The sequence below is a fragment of the Poecile atricapillus genome, chromosome W (genome assembly GCF_030490865.1).
Source record: "Poecile atricapillus isolate bPoeAtr1 chromosome W, bPoeAtr1.hap1, whole genome shotgun sequence".
NCBI lineage: Eukaryota > Metazoa > Chordata > Aves > Passeriformes > Paridae > Poecile > Poecile atricapillus.
In genome coordinates this window covers 102,976,260-103,004,197 of record NC_081288.1, presented here as the reverse complement: position 1 = coordinate 103,004,197, position 27,938 = coordinate 102,976,260, and the positions used below count along the sequence as shown (strand labels likewise).

The window sequence follows — 27,938 nt, the reverse complement described above, 5'->3', positions numbered from 1 at the left end:
TTAGAATGTTGATGATAGGACCAAAGTGAAAATACTTGCTTTGCTAGAGACCTGGAGATGCTTGTGTGTCTTAGTTCTGTAGAGCTCATATTCTTACTTCAGAAGTAATAGAACAGAACAGAAATAGTGAAATATAGAACAGAAATAGTGAAATATAAAATCTCTATTTTATACACAGGAGCACACTCTAGTGTGTATATTAATTAGCCATTATGGACTGATTCTTACCATGTTTACCCCAATTTCTCATTGATTTAGTTCTCTTGCATTCAGTATTACTATTTTTTCTCTGTACTTGGGTGAATTGAAGGAAATATTTATATCTTCAAATAAAAACTTACCAGTTTCTTAACAGAATCATTATGATGCTAAATGTTATTTGTGATTTTTTTAAATTATGCTCTTAAAGAACAGTTGATTTTATGGAGACAAAAATCGCAGTGCAAAGAGGTTCACTATGAAGAGTTTTAATGTAACTGTGTAAAGCAAAGCTGTGTAAGATGGATTTGAACTACTTCAGTTACCTGCAGGGAACTATAGTTTCTTGAATTAATATATTCCTGAATTAGTACAGAAGTGGAGAGAGAAGGGAGTGCATAGCTTTCTGAGATACTGGCTCAGACTGGCAGCTGCCTTTGAAGGTAGCACAGCCTTAGAGAAGACAGGCAGTCAGCAGCAACTCAGATAACTGTCTTGAACATTTCCTACAGGAATAGAAGACTCTTTACAGATGTTACAGGAGTGCCTTGATGTTGACGCTTCAACTTGTGTTAGTAGTTCACGTTTAAGACATGACCTTGAACAAGTCACTGGTTCTGAAAAACTTGGGGACTTTATTGTAAGAGGACAAATGGCTTTTTTTTTCTCTGTGTTTTGCTTTGTGTGGTAAAGCAAGTGAGTAGAACTGTGATTTCTAACAGAATGGGATGTCTTACTTCCTCAGTCAAAACAATTGGGTTTTTTTAACCCATATAATATCAGTTTGAATGATTTGTGTTGTCAGTGATACATGATTGCATCACAGTGGGATTAAAATGTTGTACCCACGTGTTGTGTATTGTTGTCTGATGTGGTATTTAATGTACACAGCAAAATATTTCCATTTTCTATTCTTCTTCTACTTAGCAGTTGTTCTTGCTGGGCTTCAAAAAAGCCCACAGTTTTATTAAAGAAAATCGGGATGTCTCATTATATTTGGGGCAGAGGTAAGTGGATTGTGTAGCTGTTGTTTCCTAGTTTTTACTAAGGTGACTCTTTCAGGAGAAAGGAAGTGAGTGACAAAGCAGAAATGTCAAATACAGTTACAGACTGGTTAATTAATTTTTAATGGTCTTACATGCTTTGTTAGACACTAGATTTTGTTTATTCCAAACACACAGGTCTAAGGAAGCATAGAATTGTATTAATTAATTTCAACTTTATTACAACACAAAACCCAAAAAATTATATAGTGTAAGTTGTGTATGGTTTTGTCCTATGATCACTGCAAAGGAAAATTTGTTATTAATGTGTTTCTGCTTTCTGCACCAAAATCCAATAATTTAAATCCAAGATGATTTAAAGCCACTACGTACTGACATACGAGCTGATACAAGAGCAGACCCAGAAGCAAAGAACAAGGAGGGAGGGAATGTTTTTCATCTTCTTACTAATTGGTGATTGGAAAAATTGGTGCTGCTCATTGATAAGTGGGAAATGCTGGCTAGAATCCAATGAGGTGTTCACGTTGCAGACTTAGTAAACTATTAGGTAAAGGAAAAAATGCTAGAATGTTTCTCTCCAGGTTCCTTTTACATAACTGTGCAGAAAATAAAAAGCAAACAATGCAGCTTTGTTTGAAAAATCTACTTAAGATTTATTTTGCAAGAAGACTTTCCTGGGAATCATAAGAATAAAACAAAAGATAAAAGGTAATGAGTAGATAAAAAAGATAGATAAAAAGATAAAAGTAATGAGTAGGACACAGGTGTGCATTTCTGAGGAAACTCAATCTGATTCTACTTCATCTCAACATTTTTATTGGTAGAGGCAGTAAATAACATTTACTAAGAAGGTGATTTGCCATCCACAGGTATTTTTTTTCTAAAAAATATATTAGAGAACCATTTAAAATCATCTCAAGTCTGTAAAGTAAAATTGAGAAATAAAAATAAGTTTAATAATGGGACCTACTTGAATTTAGCATACATATTTATATATATACACATATATATTCATATACATTATGTAATATCTAAAGAATCAAGCTGTGTGCATTTCTTCATGAAAGATACAAAACTGAGGAAAATAATTGCCATTTATTTCTTTATTCTCCTAATAAAAATTGTTATGTCAGGTGCCTATATTGTTATATAATGTTTTTTGTATTTTTGTACAGGAAATGCATAAGCAGGAATTAGAAGACATGAGAAAAGCTGGACATGAAGCCCTAACTATTATTGTTGAAGAATTCAAGGTGAATAAGTAACCAAGCTAACACAATTTCCAAATGGTTTTATTGTAATAGTGAAGAGGATGACCTCCTGCAGTATTATTAGTACTGCTTGTGCTGATTGTTTAGCCTCTCTCACTGTCTTTTTTGTTACTTTCAATTTAGATTGTTTGGTCTGAAATTTTGCATGACATGTTTTCCTAGTCTGCATTTTGGAAAACTTCGGATAAAGTTGGTTAGCCATTTTCAGTAAGGAAACTTAAAACCAGAACAGACCCAAAATTCTCAGTCAGTTCTGGTAAACTTTGGGTTGGATCGTTTATCACAAATCCACATGTTGGATCTCTTCAGTCTCCAGAGCTGCACTTGCAGGAAAGCAGCATCATAGAGCAGTTCAGCAGGTTTTTATCTACACAGCACTAAGGGAGGAAGGTATGGATGAAATAATGCTGTCTTCCTTCATGCTGTTTTAGTTCCTGTCAGCTTATAAGATGAAAGAACTGGATGTTACCATGGAGCATTAATGTGTGTCGTTTGTTCTGTTGAGTAAGAAACGCACAAAGGACAAAAACTGAATCAAGTTAGGAGGAGAAGGTAAATCTAAGAATTCTAATTAAAATGGACCTGGCCAGAGAAAAGCTGATAATGGGAAATGGACAAATTAAGGGGGAAACTTAAGACCTGGTGGCAACTCTGAGCTGAGAACACAAAGGGAGAATTTCAGATTTTAACTGTTTGGTAGCAGTAATTTGTACCCAAAGAATGATCTGGCATGGAGGGCAGGAAGATTTAGTGGTAGGCTTGGCAGTGCTGCGTTAGGGATTGGACTCAATGATTTTAGAGATCATTTCCAGTATTAATGATTTTATGATAAGAAGAAAGCCTTTTAATAATTTTGCTAATAACTGTTAGTAGTGTTCTAGCTAATATTGAAATTGGCTCTCTGGAGAAATATCTCTGTCTCCATCAATGACTTACACTAATTTCATTCTGAACCTATCCAGAAAAAAGTTTCAAAAGTTTCCATTCATGAGAAAACAAACATGTCCACTGGTGGTGTCCCACTTCTCCATGCCTCCCTCATTTCACTTCAGTGGGAGAATTATTGTGCTTCTCTTCCCTTACTTCTTTGAGGATCGCTTTGCCTTAGAAGTTGTCAAAAGGGAATTTTACTTGGAGTGTGCATCTTTGGATGTGCCACTGAACATCTTCAGTAGCAGAATTATTAATTTCTGTTTTGTTCTAGATACATGTCAAATATCTGGCTGTTCCTGTGTGAATTTAAATTGCGAAAAAGCATGTGAGCTTTTGATAATTGCTGCATTTATGTTTCCTTCTTTTAAGAAATCCAGCAATTTTATAGTATTGAATGAAAGTTTTGAATGTTTCTGAGATGTAATTTTTCACCATTTTAATTTATTTGTATGAACTAAATGAGAGCTCTGCATGGGTTATATTGGCCCTTTAAAGGAATAATTTCTTCCTGTGTGGTTGGGTAAAGGGGTACATTTATGTGCCATAATAATTTTTGAAAGCTTTCTTACCAGTCAGTCAGCAGCAGCTGGGTAGATCTGATACTCCTTCTGGAAAATAAGATTTATGTTTATCAGTTTCAGTGATTTGGCACAAAAGATTAGGGAGTTAATTGAACCCTGTGTTTCTAAACAATGTTTATATTTAGTGTATTATTTCTCATAGAATATTTATATTCTAGTTACATAAATTCACTCTTTAATACCAGGGAACCATGAAATGAATGTACCTCCTACAAGCCTTCCTGTTGCCTTGCGTGGTTAGTTGACCACTCTGATAAGAAATAATATCAGATAAGCTAGGTTCTGAGTAAATTACTGCAACCAGCCCTATCTGCAAACATGAGGTGACTTACTTATCAGGGTAGCAACTAAAATCAAAAAGGATTGCTAGATTAAAATACACTCAAGCATTTTTTGGTTGGTTGTTTATACTTTAATACCTTTCTTGTAACCCTTTGCTGTGAACTTTAATTAGAAAAGTAACACTGAATCATCAGGGAATTAAGTGGAGGCAAAAACTGTTCTGTAGTTTTTGTTTGAGAAAATTATCTCATGGATTCTTCTGCAATGTTGATTCATTGTTAATATTTCAATATGTTACAGGGCTAAGTTGTTTTATTTTTTCATGAGTCAAATGTGGTTTTGTAATTATAAAAGTAGTATCTTACATTTTGGGGCTTTTCAACTGCTAAGATCCTTAGGAATTTATTCTATTTGTCAGATGTGGTTTAATTAGTTAGATAACCAAATAAAGGTTCCTACATGTAGCATTTGTTTAGGAATGTAAAGTAAATCTGATTAGTCCTTTTAGTGAAAGACAAAATCATGAGATTCATTAACTATTTTCATTTACTCACCATAAACCAGACTTAATTTTGTGCTAAAATAAGTCTTTAGGATTTAGAGTGTGTTACTCTAATATATATAATTTATATACAGAAGTCATTTCCATTTTCACTAGGTTTTTTGTAAGTACTATCTAATTAATCCTCAAATTACCTTGAGTGCAGAAATTCACCTAAACAAATCTATGAATTGTTTAAAAGGCATGGGGAGGAAAATCTTGTTTGTGGTTACAACGGGCTTATTTTGCATTCCTGGTGGTTTAATAAAGTAACTGATGCAGGTTATTCCAATCAGGGGATTGCTCAGGCCCTAATTAGGTTGTGTTGCAGTCAGGAGTGTTGGAATTCTGACTAATCCTCTCAGAAACCAATGAATTATAATTTTGTGGTGGCACTTCAAACAGAGCTGTAGCACAACTTATAATGTCCAACATTGGTTGTTTAAGGATAGCTTGTAAAAATTTGAGTAGTTCATCCTTAGCCCCAGGAAATAATCCCCAGAATGCCTCAAACCCCAAATCCTGTAACTTAGGTATTGAAACCTTGAGTGGAACAACAGTGGAAGAAAGTTGACTGACTTGTCTTTTCTGTATTTCTGGCATAGATAAGTGTTATTGTTAGTGGATTTGTGAACATGCCTTCCTTTTGCTTTACAAAGGAAAAGAGAGTTGCTATTTTGTGGCTTCTGTGTACAAGGCTGCCAAGTTGGTAACCAGAAAATCACAGTTTTCTTCCATTCAGAGGTAATTCCACTCCTTGAAAATGTACTGCAGCAGACCCCCATTGTTATTATCTTCCTTATACTTCCAAATGGCTTACACTAACTTCTAGTCCCTTTCCTGTATTTTGTGCACTTAGTTGTTGTAAAAGGGACAGTATTTCTTCACATGGATCTTTCACTAGTGTAGTATCTCTGAGCAGAACAGGTACTCAAGTTTGAGGACAAACCCCCTTAATTCCTACTCCTGATTGGTCCTTCTTAATATGGCAGCAATGCTTAAAATGCAGCTTACACAAGAAGTCAAATACTGAACAACCTATTTTCAAGGCCCTGGATATACCAAAGCCCTTAAAATTAAATTCAGTTATCTTTGGAATGTTCACTTGTCGAATGTGCTGGGAAATCCATTAATAGAGAGCATTAGATGCTTTGTAGCATGAACCCTCAAAAGCCTTGGCCATTGTTAAATATCTCGTATTCTAATCTTCCTTACAACAAATAAACCATCCACAACACAGTCACAAAATTTGTATTGAAAACCACAGGAAAGCAAATTAAAAATTAACTCAGTGTTCTATGTAGGTCAAGTTTCCCCTTCTCATGTTTATCTAATTTTATTTAATTTCTCTCTTTCATGTCATTGCTGTTTTAAACTTTTATCCCTGGTAATTAACCACAGTAAAGAAAAGTAAATGTAGATCTTGGAAGTTATGCTTGTTGGATCACATCACATCTTAAGATATTTACCACAAGCAACATAAGAATTTCTCCTCTGCTTGTTTAGTCAAACTTTTGCTCTGAAATTGTCACAGTTCTGTAAATAGATAAGTTAATAGTTTTAATCTGTTCTATTTCTCCTCTAATGTAAGCTTTAAAGAATATGAGGTTACAGGCAGGCGTATTTATTTGACGGGTTTTATTTCCGTAGATTATTTTATGCAATTAATAATGTTTATAAAAGACAGCCTGCATGAATCAGATGTGTGTTTCCTTTAAAGAAATGAACTTCAAGGTGCAGAGTTCTTTCCAGCCCTTGGTGCAGGAAGAGTTTTGTTCATCAGTTTTCAGTGTAAGGTGGTGGGGTTTTTTCAGATTTTCAGAATGTAAGAACAGATAGATTTTCAAAGCATGGAATATGTGGGGGCCATCAGATTTTCTTTCAAAAATATTTGTGTCAATAATACACCTCTGAACTGAAAAGTTACACTCTAATAAACAAAGGAAATTTTAAAGGATTTCATTACAAAAGAAGTTAATCTAAAATCAGGGTATCTTTTTTTAGACACAGTTTCTCCCTAGTGAGGGAAAGCTCTGAAATATGGCCAGTTCTCAGCTCTTTAAAACATCAGCTTAGCTTATTAAGTTTCCCAGTTGACATCCTGGCTCAGAAAGGCCTGACACATGAATAAAAGGACAAATCCAAAATTGTTGCAAGAGTTTGTATTTCACTTCCAACTTCTATGCTTGTTTCTGTGCAGGTCACACTAGAATTCAAGTGAGCCTCAAATATAAAACAACCTTGTTTTTTCTCATGGAGAGCTGATGGCTGGAAAAGGAGAGACTCTAGTTCTGTACAACAGTGATGCTACCATGGAAGTCTCTCTACAGAATTCAGATAAAAACAAGGTGCAGTCAAATCTCATACTCTGAGAGATCTGGCTATTAAAAGTATTTTATCATTGATTTAATGGCCTTTACATTTTGAAAGCAATTACAAAAATTGCAAGGAAACTCTCCCTCCCCTTCTAGTAAGGATGAATTTTGTATGTTTCTGACTATAGAATAATAAATACAATGTTAAATATTATAAAATATGAAGGTTAATAGAAGATTAAGAGTAAGTTTGCAGTTTGCTTCTGTCAGTAGTCTGTGAGAACAGTGTCTTATGGAAAATAAGTCCTTTACACTCACATACCAGTAAAACTGAGCTATATAGATAAACCCAGTGTAGTATTCAAACTGTAAGTTGTTGATTCTTACCAGTATGCATCAACACAGTTTCAACCACAAGCAGTTAAATATGAAACTGAATTTTTTATATCACTGCAAAAAATATATTACCCCTTTGTTGTTGTATTTAACCACCCTTATTCCATAGCCCCTAAATGGATATGTTTCATTTTCACTAAAAAGGCAGGCTCACCTGGAAATAACCCAATCATGAAAATGTGCAGTATTTTGGGCTGAAGTGGATAAGTTGAATTATTTTGAAAAAACTTTTTCAGAAATATTTTAAATAGTTTTACTTGTATCATGGCCATCTTAGCTAATAGCTGAATTAAAACACAACTAGTCAAATACTGCATTTTATTGAGCTAATGTGTCTTTTCCACTGGTCAGGAAAGAATTTGCATTGTGTTCTCTGCTCTATTTTGTCATTCAGCAATTGGTTACTTGCGTTTCACCCTTAAATTAAGTAGTAGAAAGTAATTAAATGATGGAGACAGGATGCTGAATTAGATGAATCATTGTCTAATGCTATAAAGCATAAAAATTTGGAAGTACTATTGCCATATTTAATAGAGTTCACATGTTTGAAGCAATGCGGTAACTTCTCATTAGTAACTTTTATTTTTAAAGATTATTTGTTTTCATCATTCAGACTCAGCAATTTTGAAGTAGGCATTTGATATACTGGCTTCCATTTAGCTACTTGATGATTGAACAGAATATTCTTTTGGATTGACTAAGGTTCTTGATGCAGTGCTTTGAAGAAACATTCTAAAACATAACCCAGCAAATTGTACACCATGGTTTGTATTTTATACTGATGTTTCATATGAGTAGCTTTAACATTTTCAAACAATGTTGTGCATCTGGGAAGCCTGTGTTTTGCATGGATCAGAATTGCTTTTAAATTATTTTTTTTTTAGAAGAGGTAGGAGAGGATAGTGACCTCAGCTTTGTTTTTCCTGTTGCCTTTATTCTGACTAGCTTTTTCCTATAATAAAAAGAGGGAGTTGAAAGAAAGGGGTTTGGGGATTTGTTACTCTTAGGGAATTCAGGAAGAATTGGGGGTAACAGTCTGTTGCAGCCTGCAACCTCAGGATCTCGTCCAGGGAAGCAGCAGGATTCTGGGGACCAGCATGAAACACCAACGAGACGGGCTCCCGTTCATGAAACCATTTATTCAGCATGAGAACAAACTCAGGTCCAGAACAGAGAGCCCCGAACAGAGGCACAGCAGGGGTTTTTGAGGGACAGAACCCCCGAGGGTTTACACCTTTGAGGGTGGAGTTCAGGGTCAGGGACCATTAGAAACACACCAAGGGAGAACCCCCCAGGGACTCAAACCCAATCAGAACTCCTGGGCCGCCCTTCACAAGGGGTTTGGGGTGGGACAATGTAACTCTTTGTCTCCCTGAGGCCGCTGCAACATCTGCTCCTTTTTTTTTTTTTTTTTTTTTTTTTTTTTTTTTCAAATTTTAATTAGGAGCTTAAAACGTTTCCAAACATACACCTTAAAATCTCACCTCTTCCACAGAGCACCCACTTTGCTTTGTGGGACACCAATAGCTCAATAACAAAACACATTAAGCAAACAGAAAAAACAAAATTGAAAACAAACACTTAAATCTCGGACTACGCCGGGCAAATTAAACGGTGATGGTACTTAATGCAAACATAATTTTTTTTTTTTTTTTTTGTTCAGTCTCTTCCACTTTAGGATTCTCTGTTAGGAAGGGTGCAGCTCTTAGATCTCCTCTTACGAGGGGCAGAATTCTTCGATCTCCAGCTTCGGCTCCGGCTCCCATGTGGGCGTCGCCCTTTAGATGATCTGGGTGAAACACTGGCTTTCGGAGCTCGGTTACAGTTTCGATTTCCCCAGAGGAGGTGTTGCCCACGATGGCAAAGCACAGCCCCCAGGGGTGGAGCACCGAACAAAGGGGTGGGAGTGAAGCAGGAGTTACTGGGAGGTTCGGGAAGGGAAGGTTTGGGACCGGAAAAGAAGGAGCAAGGCGGGAAACCAGGGATCCCAGACCGCGTGGCCGGCGCCATCTTGGGAAGGGGGGGGGAGGCCGGGACAGGCTTTCCCGGACAGGGAACGGGGAATATGGAAAGACAGGGGGTGAAGGAGGACACGGAACGGCGGGCAGACGGCAGCAACCCTGAGCCACCTTAGCTTTTTTCACCCTTTGTCCTGCCCTTAGGAACAGAGGAAAGGGGAAGGTACAGGAAGGTATACACCAAAAAGGAACTCCACAGAAGACAAAAACAGTCCACTGGAAGAGCCATACCGTACATAATCGTCCATAATGTTGATATAATCGTCCATAATGTTGATATAATCGTCCATAATCGTCCATAGTGTTAATAGAATCGTCCATAATGTTGATATCGTCCATAATACGTCTCGTTGGGTGATGTTAGGTGCTTGTCCCAGCGTCTGGTCTCGGCTCCCACACCTCCGTAATCCCTTTTCTTCCCCCATGCCCGAGGCACTCTCAACCCAGTCTCCCTGCCAGGTACTCTCGAGTCCTCCTTTCCAAGGCGGGGGTCTCGCCGGCTCTCAAGCCATCAGCCGGGGACTTACGAGGTGTCCGTGGAGCCGGGTCCTGCTGTTCTGGTGCTTCACTGGATGCCCGCATTCTCTCACCATTTGTTGCAGCCTGCAACCTCAGGATCTTGTCCAGGGAAGCAGCAGGGTTCTGGGGACCAGCATGAAACACCAACGAGACGGGCTCCCGTTCATGAAACCATTTATTCAGCATAGGAACAAAGTCAGGTCCAGAACAGAGAGCCCCGAACAGAGGCACAGCAGGGGTTTTTGAGGGACAGAACCCCCGAGGGTTTACACCTTTGAGGGTGGAGTTCAGGGTCAGGGACCATTAGAAACACACCAAGGGAGAACCCCCCAGGGACTCAAACCCAATCAGAACTCCTGGGCCGCCCTTCACAAGGGGTTTGGGGTGGGACAATGTAACTCTTTGTCTCCCTGAGGCCGCTGCAACAACAGTCCATATTTTGGCTATTTAATTCAAGGGGGTTTCTCATAAATTCTAGCTTCTGGCCTTACAATAAATTCTGTCTGGGCAAGTAGCTGTGGTGTCTATTGCCCATAGAATGAATGCATTATGTACTAGGGCTGTGCAAGTAGGTTTGTATTAAAAATGCTGGGGCATCTGTGTTATGCTTTTGGCAAAACCATAGTTAAGGCACTTTTGCCTTTTTGAGTACGAGGAGAAATTTTAGAGATAATCTGGTACTCAGTACATAACACACTTTAGAAATACAGGATGAAGTGTTGTGATCATTTGTGATTTTAAGCTTTTCTTCTCGTATAGGGCACAGTGAAGCTTTTCAGTCCCTGGTCTGTATACAGGAATGCCATTCTCCATGTTTCCCACCGCACACATAGTGTGCTGTCATTTCCAGGACTAAATACTCTGACCAGTGCTAAAACATGTAGTTAGATGTGTATTCCTTTAAGAATCCCCCATGGTGATCATGGCTCTTATTATGATATTTTGATTTACTTTCAGCTCAAGGTTGTCTAAAATTATTCCAATGTATAAAACTTAAAGCTAAGGTTAGTTCTTTATCTGAGCTCAAACAGGGGTTCAGACTAATTTATTTAGTATACCTAGATCAATTTTAAAATGTTTTGTACAGTCATTTGGATGTATGAAGATTTCTTAAATGGTTTGAGGAAATAACGTTTTTTCTGTAATTTTTTTAATGTACCATATATCAAACTAAAATGAAGACTCTATAGAGAACTTAAGGGGTTTTAGTCTCTTTATTCTGTTGGAAGCCACCACAACATTTTGGTTATTGAAGAAAAAGCAGTATCAGTTCTCTGACAGTTTTTTTGGGTTAGTAGAGAGATCAGAAAGAGGGAAAGAAGCCTCTGGATGGAATTCTGGGCCACCTGGTCTAGTGGAAGGTGTCCCTGCCTATAGGAGGAAGTTGGAACTACATGAACTTTAAGGTCCCTTCCAACCCTTAAAATCCTCTGATGCTGTGATTGTATGATGACCCTTCCCAACTGGTGTCAAGGAAGTTCATTGCACAAAATATAGAAGGAAAAATTAATTAACAAGAAAGGTCATATTGAAATCCTACCCTTGACTTCACGCAACAGTTTCCATAGGCTACATTCTGATGTAACCTTACTTGAATTGATTCAATTAAAAGGAGACTGTTTCAAGAATGCCAGCTTGGTATTAGATCACTGGCCGTAGATTTATGGAATGTTATCCCAGCAACATAATTAACAACTCCTCCTTTACTAATTAAGGAAGAAAGTGCTGTTTCAGCAGTGATAAGAGTATTTGCCCAAAACAGCAATTAATCAAAAGATTTTTAGTGTTATTGTAACTATAAGATTAGAGATACCGATCATCAAGTAGCCAAATGTATGTTTCAGTTTAGCAAATGAGCTAATTGGTAAATGAAATGTTTAAAAATTATTAAATTTGAGTAGTTGATTATCTTGAAAATTGCCAGAGCTTTGGATGACTATCACACATCTCATTTCCCATTGAGAAACCTGTACTACTGTGCTACATAGGGAGATTTTCTCTCTTTCTCCTTGACCAACTAGTGGAACAGTAAAATATACCACATCAGCCCTGTGGTACTATTTAAACTGTGTTAATATTGTGTATAACAGAAATGGAAGACTTTTGTTTCTGAATGTGGAATTTTATGTATTTTCTAAAGAAAAATAGTAATAATAAATTAATTTTAAAAATTTAACAGTCTCTACATGCCATCCAGTGAATAATAATTATTTCCTTGAAAACTGAAAGTTCTTTATACCATTTAATAGGATTTTAACAGTTGCCAGTGAAGTTTGTAGAGCAAAAGATGACTCAACCCTTGGCATGAGCAAGGAACTGTCTGAGAAATGCTGTGGCAGCCTAATGGCCATTCTGTTACTGTGTTCCCTAAGAACAGAATTATTTTATTTTCTTCTGTACCACTTACATGAAACATTTTTTTTGCTACAATAGTTTAGGCAAAAAGAACAACCAAACAAAAAAAATTAACCCAAACCCCGAGGTCCAGACTTAATATTTGACAGTGATATGTGACTGTTCTAATTTATGCAGACTATAAAGATTCATGTACAGAGGTTACACTTCCTTGAGAGTTCAGTTTTTCTGAGGTCTCAGATTTCTATAAATGAAAGAATTTAATTTAGTTAGAAATAAATTGGCTTTTTTGAAAGTAAACTAACTTACTTACTAACTTACTTACTTTGCTAAATCCCCTATAAACACCAGTAAATATATTCTTACACTTTGATTAATCCCAAGTTTTAACCTTTTTAATTGCTGAATTTGTACTGAGAGCAACTACCATGCTACAGCATTACTGAAGAACAGTGATTCTGGCATAAGAGGATTGTGGAAAATTTGGAAAGGTAATTCAAAAATTGTTAGAAGATTTTATCTCTTTTTACATTCTTGGGTTTTTTTGAAAGTATTCAAAATTTTATTTGATGTGTGTGTTATGTTCCATGAAGTAAATATATCTCTAAAATATTGTTTGAAAGATGGGGATTTTTTTTCTTTGTCTGCATTTGGGCCAAAGGTCTGTTTTCTGTAAAAGTCCTGTCTGTTTTAACTTACCCAGTCATTTTGACTACTTCAGTATATTGATCACTAGTTAAGAATAGTTTGGTACATTCTGTATAAAGAACCCAGTGAATATTTGGAAAGAGGTATAAAGACTTTATACTATCAGGAAAAAAGGCTTAAATCACATGAGCCAAGTAAATGTTTAGCTACCATAGTTTAAAGAAACCTAAGCATAATTCTCCAAATGATAATTTGGTTTCTTCATGTATCTTCAAGTATTTTATTTCTCTTTCTGCATTCAGATGCTGGAGGTTGTGCAGGGCTTAGCCAAGCATGTGTGATTTCAGGCATGTGCACAAACACGTGCTCACACACTCAAAACTCCTACTCCTATCAGCTGTTTGTTACTGCCTTGGTAGTTAGTCTTTCCACACTTTGACTTACACTGCTTCACATTCAAGTGTGAACATCCTGGGGGGGAATTCTTTCATGTTTTATGTTACTCAGAATTTCCATCTGCTTTTACTTGACTTGTGGTTGTGAAGATCATGCTTGGCCCATGGGATCTTACACAGTGCCGAGAGGATGTGGAGTTTTGTCAGCCAGGGAAATATGTCTGGCTTTTTTTTTTTTCTCTCTCTTCAGCAGCTTTCATATTCTCCTCTTCTTGTGTGGTCCCACTAAATTGAGTATATTTAACAGAAATACTCTCCCTCTCTATCTTCTGTATGCTGCTGTCTTTTAAGCAGACTGTGTAAGAAATCTGAGATCCAAAAAATGTTAGTCCTGACTGAAAACAAGGTAGTGTTACATAGAAAGGTACTTTAATCGCTACACATTCTAAATTTATAACAGCATTCCACATTCTGGTTGTAGATGAGTCTTAGTGGATCTGCAGTTGCCAATAAACTTCCCAGTTATATCTTTGTTGAGTATTTTGTGCCTTTTTTTTTTGCAGGCACTGCTACAATCTACAGTTCAGCAGCAAGAAGCAGCTATTGAAAAGCAGTATATATTAACCATTGAAAAGCATTCTCACAAATGTGAAGACCTCCTTGATGCTCAGGTATGGATGTGCACATGCAAGAATTTCCATGATTTTCTTTTAGTTTCAACTTTTCCTGTTTGAAAAAAATACTAACATATAAGATCCCCAAAGAAAATTATCCATCTCTCACCTTTTTTCCTCAGCATACCACTAAGCACAAGTATTTAAAAATGCTAAATAAATAAGGACTCTTCATCTGTTGGGATCAAAAATGTTCTATAACACTGGAGCCTGCTCAAAACAGATTCAAGGAGAGTGTACCACTGAGAAAAAGTCTCAGAGCAGCTTAATATTTACTTCTTAACAGCTGCCTTTTTCTGTGGTCTTGGAGAAGCCATTCAATTATTTTTAATTTTTGTAGTTAAATGCAGGATTTGATTGTATGGGATTTGGATGAATTTTTGGTCCAAATTTTGAGATGGTTCTCAGATAGTAGACAAAAATGTGCTGTCCACACCTATTTTTATTTCACAGAAATCTTACCTAAAAATAAAAAGCTATGAGGAGTTATATAATATCCAGAAATATACATATATATATATATACATATATATACACACACATTAATGGCCTAAATTGGCTCATTTAGCATGACTTGAGTAAAAGCACACTGCACAGCAAGTATTTGAGAACAGAGCAATTAGTGTTGAGTATCTGAACAGTATCAACCTGGTTTGTTATCAATAAAATCTTGGTTTTACTGAAGTACAGCTCTTGAATCAAAATAATAATGCCCATGAGCATGGAAGTTTAAAAACCAAGAAGTTAATTTGTTAGTAGCCCTTTGGAGTCATTTATATTACAGCTAAGTTACCTTTTAAGTACTGTTACCAACAATCCTGCAAAAAATACAAAGGATAACTTTTTTTTTAATTTTCTTGTAGTATCTTAGACCTAAATACATCAAATGTCCCCTTGAAGGACTCCACCATTTCTAGAAGTGTCTTATGATCATTTGACTGTTCTGACCATATCAATTAACACCTAGTGCAAATGTGTGTTAAATATAGATGTGTGTAAACAGTGTGAAGGGAAGATGTCATAATGTGAAAAAATTACATCATGAGTGAGGTTATTGCACAGAATTGCAGTTATTTAATACTTGCTATAAAGCTCTAAGAGCAAGTAAAAATTAATTTAAAAAAAAATGTTTTCTGCTTTTGAAATTAATGTATCATTTGCTAACTTGATATCACTTTCTGAATTAACCTCATGAAATACAGAAATGTCATAGGAAGATATTCTGAGATTGTTCTTACAGACTGAGCAATAACTTGCACCTGTGATCAGTCAGATTTGCATTGAAACCCCAAAAATAGGCCAGAAGTGTGAAAGCATGTTGAAGAGGTTCAAATTTACCTGGGGAGAACCCAACAATGTAAAAAGAACTGTTCTTGGTCATAGGACAGGAGAGTGGTTAGGACAAAACACAGTGCCCATCATGTCTGCATCTAACACCCCCTTTGGATCCCAGAAAAAGTGTAAATTTTGTTCATTAACCTCCAAGTCATTTATCATTCAGTGCAATCGAGGTTTTCACTTCTAATTGTAATGTAAAACTGGGATTTTAAAACCTAATCAAGTAGAAAAGTTTGGGTGCTTGTGGTTGAGCTATCAGGTTTAATTAAATATGATTTATACTGGCAGATTTTATTCACTCTTGAAATCTCGTTGAAAGATCTGAGAAGTGGGTGTTATGTTTTTTATTTTTTTATAATCTATTCTTAAATGTATGTTTTTGTGTTTATTTTCACCCTTCTTTTTCTTCAGATTGTTTTGTTATGTGCTAACAGTTCAGTTTGATAAAATTGCTGCTGATACTTATACATAGATTTCATTGCTGTTTTATGATATGGGATTTTACATGCATAGCCACCTTTACATAGAGATTTATGAGTGTTTGTATCACTGTAAAGATTTTTTTTTTGGTGCAGCAGTAATCACACATTGCAAGTATGCACTCAACACAAAAATCACTTCTTTTTTTTTTGTTCCCTTCTAATATTCTTGCCTTACAAGCAGTATTTTGCCGTCAAAGTTTTAAGCCTGTTTAAAACTGTCAAACCACATAGTTTTTTGTGCTTGTTTGACATTCCTTTTAAATTTTTTGGTGTTTTATTTCCATTTCCACACAATCAAGATTATCTCATGATAACTCCTTTTTCATGCTTTCTACTTACTCCTGTTTCCCCCCTAAATGTCTTTTCCCCTCCCTCACAAAAGTGTCTTTGAGATGGAGGAAAGGCTGTTTTTCTCTGTTTGTCTTTAACCTTTTCCTAGAGTTTACTGAAGTATCTGATTTTAAGGCTTAATTTTATCAGGTGGAGATGCAGGGTGAAATCCTTTCCAGAGAAGATCCTGCTATCCTGCTGCTCACGTTCAGTGTATAAGGCTTTGTTTTCCAGCATGGAGAAAGAAGTGAAAGACCTCATTGCATGGTCCTATTCCAGCTTCCAGCTGGAAAAATCCTGCAGTTGATATTTGATCATTATGTGTCAGCCTTGTCAGCAAACTGGCTTGCTGTAGTCAGCATCCTAGATGATGGTCACTGGAATGATTCCTTACCAGGTGACAGCCTCTAGGGCTGCTGGTTTTCTCCAAGGAAATACACTCCCATATCCAAAGTGGTGTGGGGAGCAGCAGAGGGGGGGATTCTGCTCCTCTGCCCCTCTACTCAGGGAGAGACTCCCTCCACAGCACTGCCTCCAGCCCTGGGGTACAGCACAGGAAGGACAGGGAGCTGCTGGAGCCAGGCCAGAGCAGGGACACCAAGGGGATCAGAGGGATGGAACAGCTCTGCAGCACGGAAAGGCTGAGGGAACAATTGGGATTGTTCAGCCTGGAGAAGAGAAGGCTTTGGGGTGACCTCATAGTGTCTTTCCAGCACCTGAAGGGAGCCCACAGAAAAAATGAAGAGACACTCTTGACAAAGGCCTGGAGTGACAGGACATGGAGGAATGGCTCAAACTGACAGAGAGAGTAGGTTTAGTTTGGATATTGGGAAGAAATTCTTCCTTGTGAGGGTGGTGAGGCCCTGGCACAGGTTGCCCAGAGAAGCTGTGGCTGCCCCATCCCAGGAAGTGTCCAAAGCCAGGTTGGATGGGGCTCTGAGCAACCTGGAATAGTGGAAGGTGTCCTGCCAATGGCAGGGGATTGGAACCAGATGACCTCCAAGTTCCCTTCCAACCCAGGCCATTCTGTGATTCCATGATGTCAATGTTTTAAAAAGCAAACCAAGCATTCTTGTGGCACATTCAGGGGCATCAGTGTCATGGTATCCTCCATCAATCAACAGGACAAAGAGAATTCTTTCTCTGTGCCAGAAACCAGTCATGTCATCTACTGAATATTTAGGAAAGCTATTCCTGTCAGTTTCACTTTCTAGGATTTGATGATATCAGATGCCAATAGAAAACATAGTAGTTCTTTACAAGTTGGAAAATTACAAATTTAATCCTCACCTTTTTCTGAGACACAAACCTTTGATGTTGCCTTCTGAAAACGAACACCAACTGTGATCTTGTGGCTTTACTCATGTGCTATGCGAAAATACATTCTGAAATATATAATCAACAAACCTTTGAATGGATTTTTTTTTAATACTCAGAAATTTCTCATACTATTCAATCAAAGCAGATGGTGTTAAAGGTGTGTATAGTAAGCTACATTTTTTATTCTTCTTAAAACACTCAATGATCTATGTATTAAGGTAAAATAAATGTTAAATACCTACAGCAGTTATTTTTCATAAAATCAATGTGTGTGAAACATGTTTCACATTTGTGGATACAGCAGTGTTTAGGACAACTAGAGTTACCCCCATGTCTTTAATGCTTTTTCCACTCTATCATGATGTTGGCTGTCATTTGTATGATAAACAGTAGTTCAAAATCTGTTATGCGAAATCTTTTGTCTCTGAGACTCACTCAGGGAAGTACTGGTTTCTTTTCAATAAGAAAAGAATTACTGAAAGGTCAGTCAGAATAGAAGTTCCATTGGCTGGAGCTCATCTTTTAAAATTTATGATGCTTATGACAAGCAGAAAACTGGTGTGACAATAATCATGAACTGCTGGAATGATAGGTATTTTATGTTCTCTAGTATTTGGATGATTCTTTTTGATGTGTTTTGCATAACCTTTTGTGAAAAGTACCAGTATGTCTTCTGACTACTCCTAGAATATCAAATGTGGGAAGTAGTTTTCTTTTACAGCAATTGTTTGTATGCCAGGGGAAATGTTCACTTCAATTGGAAACTTAGCTTCACAGGAGATACAATTTCCTTTGATTTCAAATAATTGCTTTTATATCTACTCAAAATGTGCCTCATATTTCTCTAATAATGCTTATTTTATGAACTTTGATTATATTTTTCTCCTCTTGTAAACAAAAGCGGCTTTGTGTTTTTCCCATCTGCTGGTAGTAATTGTGAAATATTTTAATGCCTGATCTTGAAGGAGCCATACACAAATAAGATTCTGAGAGGTTTGTGAATATTTGCATTTTTTGGAGACATTGGCCAAATTTTTGCAGAGAGAGTAGCAATCCTGAATTCAGACTTTCAGACTGAAAATACAAACACTGCCATGGGCATAACCTTTCTGGTTTAACAATTCCAGCTATGATAGGTTTGGAAATTATTTAGAGTACTTACCATGTCCCCTTCTTTGGACATGTCCTCTCAGTTCCCAGAAATCTTGTCGTTTTCTTCTGAAGAAATATTTGTTTATTCATTTCCTTCAAAACCAAGTACTTCAAATCAGCCCTTCCTGTTACATTTTCATGTAATTCACCTTCACATAATTCATCTAGTTGTACCTTTTCAGGCCTGCTGCTCTTTTGCCAAGAGCGAAGTTACACTTTCTCAGAACCTGAAGGAGCAAAAAAATAAGGATTGATTGAAATCCTGTGGCAAATTTGAGAAACTTATTCCTGAATTCCTGATACTTTCCATGTATATAGAGAGAATAAAAATGAAAACAGGAAGAATCAGCTTTTCCTCTGCTGGGATGGCTTTTTGTTTGCTTGATTGTTTTTCCAAAATTTGGAAATTTTTTTCAGGATTTATCCTGTTTGAGCAGGGAAGTGGGACCAGATGGCCCACTGTGGTCCCTTCCAGCTTGACGCTTTCTGTGATTTTGGCGTTCCATGAAAGATTCTGATAAGATGGAATAATTGTTTGGCGTCGTTCTTTTAAATATAAAGCCTTACCAGAGTTTTCGAACTTGATTTCAGTATGTCCACTCTCACATGCTAGTTGGAGGTTGATTTTGCAGTCCCTTTGCACTCTTAATTCAGCCAGGGTACTTCCAGCTTCTCCACCAAAAATCTCATTTGGAAATTATATTTGCTTCCTTGGATTTGTCAAGTGGCACCTGAAAGTAGGTCTTTAGAGTGATTTTTGTTTTCTTTCTCTCTTTTGCAAGATAACTTATTCTCTTCAAACATTTACTACTTGTTAGGAATTTATGCCTTCAACTCTCGTCAATACTCTCAACAGCTAAGTAATACAGAATGATTTTTATCCTCTGTTATTTTTCAGGTGTAGTTGAAGAAAAAATTGGGGTTGTTCTGTTTTGCTGTCTTCCATTATTGAATATTTCACTGTTTACATTGGTCATATTTTAGGAATTCATTTCCCTTATTTCTTCCTAATAAATGGAGCAATTTGTGGAGAACTCATACAGGCAAAATAGAAAAAGTAATTGATGCTTTTTTATTATTGTCATATTTTTATAAAGTTGCTTATCTCTGTATCCCCAGGAGGCTGAAGTGTGTCGGATTTTTGTCTCTATTACTATGTACGCTTTCCAAGAAAAGTATTTTCATTATTAGATGCCTTTATATATCCTCCTACTTTATTTACAAAAACAATGAAGTACTTATGCAGCAAAATGTTTTAAACCCAATTTCATCCTCTGATGTGCCTCAAATGATAGTTTGTGCACTCACTGTATGCTGCTGAGTGGAGCCCTGAATATAAGCCTATCCTTAGTTATTTTATTGCTGCTATTACAATTTTTCTTTATATTTACATTGTTTTAGCTTTTCTCATGTAATAGTATTTTGCTGATTCCCATCTGTCTCTTGGAAAAGCTTTGCCGCTTTGTAAGACACTTGGACCTCAAACTGGCAAAAAGATACAGTTCAACCATGCAGTAATAAGATATAATTTGAGGAAGCTGAAATATGTACCGGATGTTGGAATTCTCCAGACAGATTTTCCACCTTGCTCTGCCAAACACTGAGATGCCACAGATAGTGAGGACATTGTAAGAAACCACTTACAATTACCAGTTCTTGTCATTTGACTTAGGCAGAGCTTAGCAGTGCTGAAGAAAATGTGCAGTATTGTCCTGGTTTAGGGCAAATTCAGGAGAGAATCTCCAAATGGGGTTCCCTCAGAAAGCAAGTCTAAGTGGCCCTTCCCCCCAGCTGGCTCAGGAAAGGAGATTTCCTTGGAGAGAAGTGGAAAAAAACTGTTTATTTAACAGAAATTGAATTATATTAAGCAATAAAACTTCTTGCTGTTCGATGAAATGGCAAATCCAGAAAAAAAGTCTTTTTCATGTGGTGTAGCTCGGCTCACCTCAGATTCTTATCAGTCCCTCCAGCTCCAGAAAGCACCGAGGCCCAGGCCCCGGTGGCCCACAGGCATGAGCTCCCAGGGTTTGGCTGGGTTTTTCAGTCTAGAACAGGTTTCAACAGATCCAAGGGCGAAAAAAAAAAGGTCAGGGAACTCCTCTGCCTCAGCTAGCTAAAACTAACTAAAAACTAAAGAGAAGTTCGGTCCCGCTGTCTGTCCGTGTGGCAGACACCACAGTCCAGGAGCACGATACAGGAGAGTGATGTTTTTTTTCAACACAAACTGCGCACTACTTCTTGCCCCCCTTCGTTCTCAGAGCCAGTCTTAAATGTGCAGTACTTAATATGTAACATAAACCAGGCTGTTATAAACAAAAACTGATGTTCAAATTATATGTTTGTTTACCCATGTTCCTGTTGCAATCCCGGTTTATGTTCCTAGTTAAGGTGCTTGATGTTGTCAGCTCCAAAGATTCATTGTTAAAAGTTTTTTTACTCATTTGTCATTTGTACCCACCTTGTTCCCTTCCAGCTCATCGGGTAACTTAGCCGTTGCTCCCCAGAATAAACTTCCGTATTTCCCATAAGGACTTGTGCACGTGCATATATTAAAATCATATTACCACCTGTGAATAAAGACAGTCCTGGACAACGAGCCAGTCTCAAAGAACACCTAGAAACCACATTATAGAGGCAGCAAGGACCTGAGGAGGCTGGATACGCCAGTCTCAGTCCAGCGAACCGGTCACCATGACCTAAGCATCCCTCGAGAGGAAGACTCCCCTGGGCTATCGAGCCAAAAGAGAGGTCTTTGGACAATCCCTGTGAGGAAAGAGACTCCAGTCCTGCCGACGGCTATCAACAACAGACCTGTGTGATCCTCCTCCTGGACGTCAACCATTGGGAACAGCGGAGGCAGTGCGCACCCCAAGCCCCCAGCTCTAGGCCCTTTCCCCTTTAATAAAGGCTTGGAAACAGGAGCAGAAGGTCTGTTAACCCGTCATTCATGGCAAGGCGATTGGGGATACAAGCATCATAAAGTCACCCCAGGACAAGCATAAAAGAAAATGCTGTTAAATGTAGACAGCCTTGTTTAGAGGAGCCGAAAACCGTTATTAGTATTTTAATAAGGTCACCTTTTTCCTCACGATAATATTTTGAATAGGATGTAGAAATGGGAATATTTTGATAACATTACAAATCATGATGTATTTTTGTTACATCAACTTCCTCTCACATAGATAATAATGTTTCCCATGACCTGTGTTATTTCTTCCTACTGTTAGATTCTTTCATGAGAGACAGAAATAGACATAGAACTTTGTGAGTTAAGGTTTCTTTTAAAGTAGGTGAACAGATTTGAAGTGTTTAATTCTTAAAAAGCCCCATCAAGGGTTTTATTTTCCATGCTCGTGAATGAAGTGCTGAAACATTTACTAAATGTTCCTAAAGATAATTTTCCCCAAGTCTAGAGGGAGGAGGATGGTTCTATGTCCATATACTATGAAGGTACAAAAAAGCCCCAGTATTGCAGATGACATTATTGTGGTTTTTTTCTGTTAAATAATTAACTACAATGCAGTTTCAGTATATTAAAAAACTCAGTAGATACTTGTTAAAAGGAAAACTGGTCTTTCACTGAGGGTGAATTAGACATATGAATGTCTCAATATAGTGTTTTTGATAATGATGGCATTAAAAGAAGGTTCCAAGTATCATTTCTTTAGTGTGTGACAGTTGTTCTCCCAGATGAAAGATCTGAAGAGGGAAACACCAATAATTTGTTGCAGTGTTATTGCTGTGTAAAAACGCTCGCTCGCAGTGAGAGACTTCTCCAGGGTCAAGCTGTTCAAGTATAAGCAATTTATTATAAGGGTAAAAAGAGGGGAGACCCGTGTCTGCCACCAGCCTCGGTGTCCACGTGGTCCAGGGGAGGGGAGAAAGAACAGGTAGAGCAGGGGAGGTGAGGCTGGAAAAGTGGAGGGAGGGAATAAGAGCAACAGAGGGAAAGAGGGAAAAACCAGAGGGAGAGAGCAGGGAAGACGAGAGGGGTAGGAGCAGGGAGAGGGGGCTGAGAGTTAAGAGTGGGGGAGAGGGGTAAAGGGGTAAGAGGTAAGGGAGGGGGGTTCAGAGGTAAGAGAGAAAAGCTAAGCCAAGAGCTAAGAGAGCGAAGTTCTTGTTACAATCCAATATTATCTTTTTCTATCGTGAATATTCTAATTCCCAGTAACCAATCACCATGAGACACACCCACTAAAGAATTTACATACAGCCTATGCGCTTCCCTATATTAACATACAGTGTTGCATTTTAGACTCCACAAAGCTTTACAAGTTCTTTCCTTGCTTCTTTATCTTTGGACTTTTCTATCAGCAGAAGGACATTGTTTTGTCAGCAGGGATTCTCCTTCAACTGGCTAGGCTATTGTTCTTTGGTTAACCAGTACTCAGTATCCTAGGACTCAAAGCAGGCTTTCATTTCTACTTTGATTCTAGCCTTCATATTTTCAGAATCTTCTGACAAATAATCACATTCATAAGGTTTCCCTGTTTCACCCTCCCCAACACAGTGTTACACCAGTTAATGCAAGGCCTCTTCTTCCTGTTTAGTGTTACGATAGTCATATTAACTTTGGTTGTTCTGTAATGTTCTTTGCTGTTTTGTTTTTTTAATTATTATCTGACTACTTTATCATAAGCTATGAATAGCAGCTAACAAAATTAATTTATCCCTGCCAGATTTGATGGTCCATGCATGATGAATTACTCAATACTGAAAAGGAACCAATCTGCAGTAGCATAGATTGGATGTCCATTACTATAGCAAAAGAAATGTGTTTTTATTTGTGGATGAAATCCTCTACACATTTCCTTTTAAATGAAGCAGTACAGAAGCCAGAAAGAAACTATTTTTTAAAACACATTTCAGTTTGTGCAAGACACACAATTTTTTTACTATAAGTTTGGAGTTTAGGATTAATAGAAATATGCAAAGAATTATAACTGCACTAAATTAGATTAGTTACTGATCGCTTTCATGCATCATTTTATATGTAAAGGAGCTCATCCCATGCATTGTTTCATTTACCCCATAAGTTAGTGCAGTATCTTCTTTGTAATCCTTCAAATTATGCTTACCTGAAAGAAAAATTCATGAGACTTCAGAAATAAATTTAATATATAAAAATAAAATAAAAAAGACTGACTAGTTGCTATTGTGATTAAATCTGTTTACAGTGTCTTCTCTGACTCACATTCCAGGAAAAAAAAAAAATTTATTTCTTTTTTACAGGAATCAAGAAAAACCACAGGACCTCTGTATTTATATTTGAACCTACATCAAACGATTTTCATTTGGAACTATTGCCTAGAGAACTTCTTGCAGGGAAGAAAACATTATAACCTATTTTTGAATGCCTTTTGTTTTCAGCTAATTTTCACAAAATTCTTCTTGACCCTCTCATGCTACTTTCCAGAGGGTAGGGGAGAAATACTAGTGTTTCTCTCCACTGTGGATTACCACTTTTTGGAAAAGTTTGAGGTTTTCTTCTATTTTTTTATTTTTTTTTTAATCTCTTTCCTATCTTTTACTGGCCATCATGTCATGAGACAATTTGCTCTTCAGAATTTTTACAACTCAAAATTTTGCACTCTTAACCCTATACTCCCTGTCTAAGGAATAAAAGGAGGTAAATTACAGCTTTGTTGTCAAGAACTGAAAATGAGAGTGCTAGGCTATGGAAATCATCAGGTAAAGTGATTTAATAAAGAGCTGTAGTATTTGTTGTTCCTAAGCTAATGGCTTTTTAGATCTGAGTATCTCTACATAGTATTCAGCTCTCTGCTGTGACTTATCTATAACACGCACAGTGTGAATGTGCAGCCTTGGAAACTTACCCTGGGTGAAAACTTCCCTGGTGCTCCAAAGTGTAACTTTCACTGACATTTATCTTTCTGCCTCACTGATTTATGCACCAAACTTCCAGTTCTGTAGATGTCAGAAACTAAGTAAAGTTTTGTTATTAACTGTTGGGTAATTGGATTCAAAGTTCCAACATATTTAGATTGTGTTTTTACCTCTTTTCTGCTTCTTAGATTGTTGATTAATAGAAGAAACCATTACCTCAACTTCTGTTTAAAAATTTCATGGGACCATGCAGAGTTTAATTGCATGTAAGTCACCATCCTAACTTTCACAGAAAACCTAGAAGACACTTGGTTACTTTTCACAGGACCATTAGATCTGATGAACTCATTTTCTTACTTACAGGAGACAGATCACTCTGCCTTGAAAGCTTTAATTAGGTTTACATTTTGAAGCATGGGCAGTGTGCTCTTGACAGGTACAATTACCAGGAGAAAGTAGCCTCTCCATTGCTTGGGAGTTAGAGTTCAGGGTGTATGTAGCTCTGAGTGGTACCCGAAATCTCAAAACTCTTCCATTATTCCTTTAATACTCTCTGAGAAAGAGATGGACAGGTTGATAATTCTCACTTGTGGAAACTGCAAATGCGGAATGAGATTCATTCCACTCCCACCCTTTGTCTGGCTTTAATTCATGGTGAAAAAGGGAGGGTTTGTGAGATAAAGGTGCTTAGCTGGAGCCATTTAACTGAAGAGACATGATCTTTAATTCTGCAGTTCAGAGGCCTTTACTATGGCTGAACAAAAATCTACAAGCCAAGTAAATGAACCTAAAACTTCCTCTTATCATCTGTTAGCTAAAAATACAAGGACACTTGAAAGCTCTCAAATATGTAAGTGCTGAAGTGAAACTGTCACCTTCTGTTTGTTTTTAACCTTCAACACCCTTTAATAAACTTGTTTGAAAGACCAACTGAGGAAGCATTGATTGTATGTGAAGTTCACTGTGAGCATTTAGTACCAGACTCCAAAGTCATTCTATATGTCTAGAAATTCAATGTACCAAATGCTTCTCTATAATAATTTCTACTTAACAGGATGTGTGGATTGTTTTAAAATCTCAGATACAAACCTAGCTGCCCCGACTAAAGAATAGTTCCAAAAGGGTTAGAATAACTTGTGATGCAGACCCATTTAATCTAACAGTTTGGAATTCTGTTGATAAAAATTAATAACTTTCTCTGAATTACTGCTTTTTTCTTTTTCTTTTTTTTTCTTTTTTTTTGCCAAAGTCTGAATGCTGTCATTGTATGGAAATAGCAAAAATTTCTTTGTTGACAGAAGCCTTTACTAGCCATAACTTCCCAGATTCCTGCTCAAGTGATATGCATAACCAAGATCCCTGAATATGCCTTTGAAATATCTGTACTTCTGAAATAAGGAATTCAGATGCATTCAGGTGCATTCTTTTCTAGAAAATGGATTAATAATACCACCAAGATCACTCTTACATAATAAGCCCAGCTTTCCAGGACATTCCATGCCTCTGTATGAGGACTAACTGCTGTGGGGCATAGTCCTGTGGAAAAAACCAAGACATTCTTGATTAGTAATTAAATTGCATATTAATTACATGCAGAATGGAAGCTTTCATATTGTATCCATACTAATTATGTCATGTGAGTTTTCTTGACTCAAGGCCTGTTTGAGGGAGAAGCAGTTCACATAATATTTTATTCTGTTTTCTCCATTTACTTTTTTTTCATATAATTTATGTAATGTAATAGCTTAAGTTTTCTCTCTGAAAAACTAGACTGACCAACTACATTCTGAAGCCAAATAAACAGTTCTCCAAGGTATTTCTCTGGGACTAATACAAGAGAATTTACTTTACTGGGTTGTATGGACAGCTGTTGCAACATCTGTGATGATAAATGATCTTTTGTAAGTTCAGATATGAAGGTAATAATCTATGGGAGGATTATTCCACATGAATAAGCATTTATATTACAACAGGAAAGGAGATACCAAGCTATTCACAAGAGACTTACCTTATTGAAATTATAAATTGTGTATTTCCATGAGAAGCAGTGATACTGTTTAATGTAAAGTTGCATTGAATTATGAAAGAAGTTGTTTTGAAAGCTTCTATTTTGAAAGCTAATAGGGTTTGTATTTGAATTTAGGTTTTTTATTTGTAAAATAAATATATTTTAAATAAACACATATTTTAAATAAATAAGTAGGGTTTTTATTTTTAAGAACATTTAGAAAGCATTCTAAAAATGTCCTTACAAATACTTACCTCTGGTATCTTGAAAAATATGAACTAGCATGTTTTTATAAACAGATGCAATTCTTCATGAAGTTATTGCTGAATTTCTGTGAATTCCATAAAATTCCAAATGCAATACCATATAGATTTTTTCTAGTCTGCCAAGGAAATAGGAGAGCCTATTTCAGTCAAAGTAATCACACCGTAGTCACAGAAGCCTTTGGTTTTTTGGAATTGTTTACTTACTAGGCAACTTTTTTGTAGTTAGAGTAATTTTTGTAGATAAAGTTTTGGTTGTGATATCTGTATTTTTCAGGATTGCAGTTCTCTGATAGGTTAATGAGAAGTTATCTCTGCATGGAGGTTTAGATTATGTGAAGTGCTGTGGTCATCAACCTGTTTCACTGTCAGGGGAGACTGACATTGATTTTCTGCATTGGCCATGTGTATGTTCTATATTTTATTAATGCAAATATCTGCATTACTGTACTTCCAGGAAGGGCTTGAATACCTTGTTATATGTACATGAAAAATAGAATTTTAAAACTTCTGGAGTTTAGAAGCTGAAAATTTTGGTCCCATTGAGAATGTTGTGAAATACATGTGGTAGCTGTCCTGTTGTGGCAACTTGAAACGTGGATACAGGTGTCTTGGGTTGCAAAGCAAGATGTAACCAGAAGTATGTATTTTATTACCATCTGTTAAAACCAGGTGGGGCAGTTTTCTTTATCTCTTCCATGAGCTATCCTCCCTGCAGGGAGATGTCTTCTGTTAACGGGCCATTGAGTCTCACTGCATGACTGATCAAATTACACCATCCCATTGGGAGATGCTCCACCCAGGGGGAGGAGCCAAGCATTCCTACCTGGATATAATTGGAGACTTGGAACACCACAGTGAGCCTTTCTCCATTGGATTCCCAGAGGAAGACTGTAGCTATCTATACCACTGGACCTGCAGAAGAAAATTACATTGTTCTTCAGGATCCTTGCTTTTACAGAACCACATCTGTCACTCCAGGAGTACTGCAGCCACCATTTAATTGGACTGCTACCAAAACCCTGACTAACAGGGTGTCAGGCTGTAGTCTGACTCTGTCAGTGGTTT

At 37.1% G+C, this 27,938-nt stretch overlaps 1 protein-coding gene across 5 annotated transcripts in view; it reads left to right on the top strand.

Moving 5' to 3' along the window:
• Nucleotides 1-27,938, top strand: part of LOC131591788 (coiled-coil domain-containing protein 91-like) — a 145,141-nt gene that overhangs the window by 70,063 nt on the left and 47,140 nt on the right. For all 5 annotated transcript variants that reach the window (XM_058862844.1, XM_058862843.1, XM_058862845.1 and 2 more), the window contains exons 7-8: nucleotides 2,378-2,455; nucleotides 14,020-14,127. In XM_058862844.1, coding sequence (XP_058718827.1) covers nucleotides 2,378-2,455; nucleotides 14,020-14,127 — 186 coding nt within the window. The remainder of the gene's footprint in view (nucleotides 1-2,377; nucleotides 2,456-14,019; nucleotides 14,128-27,938) is intronic.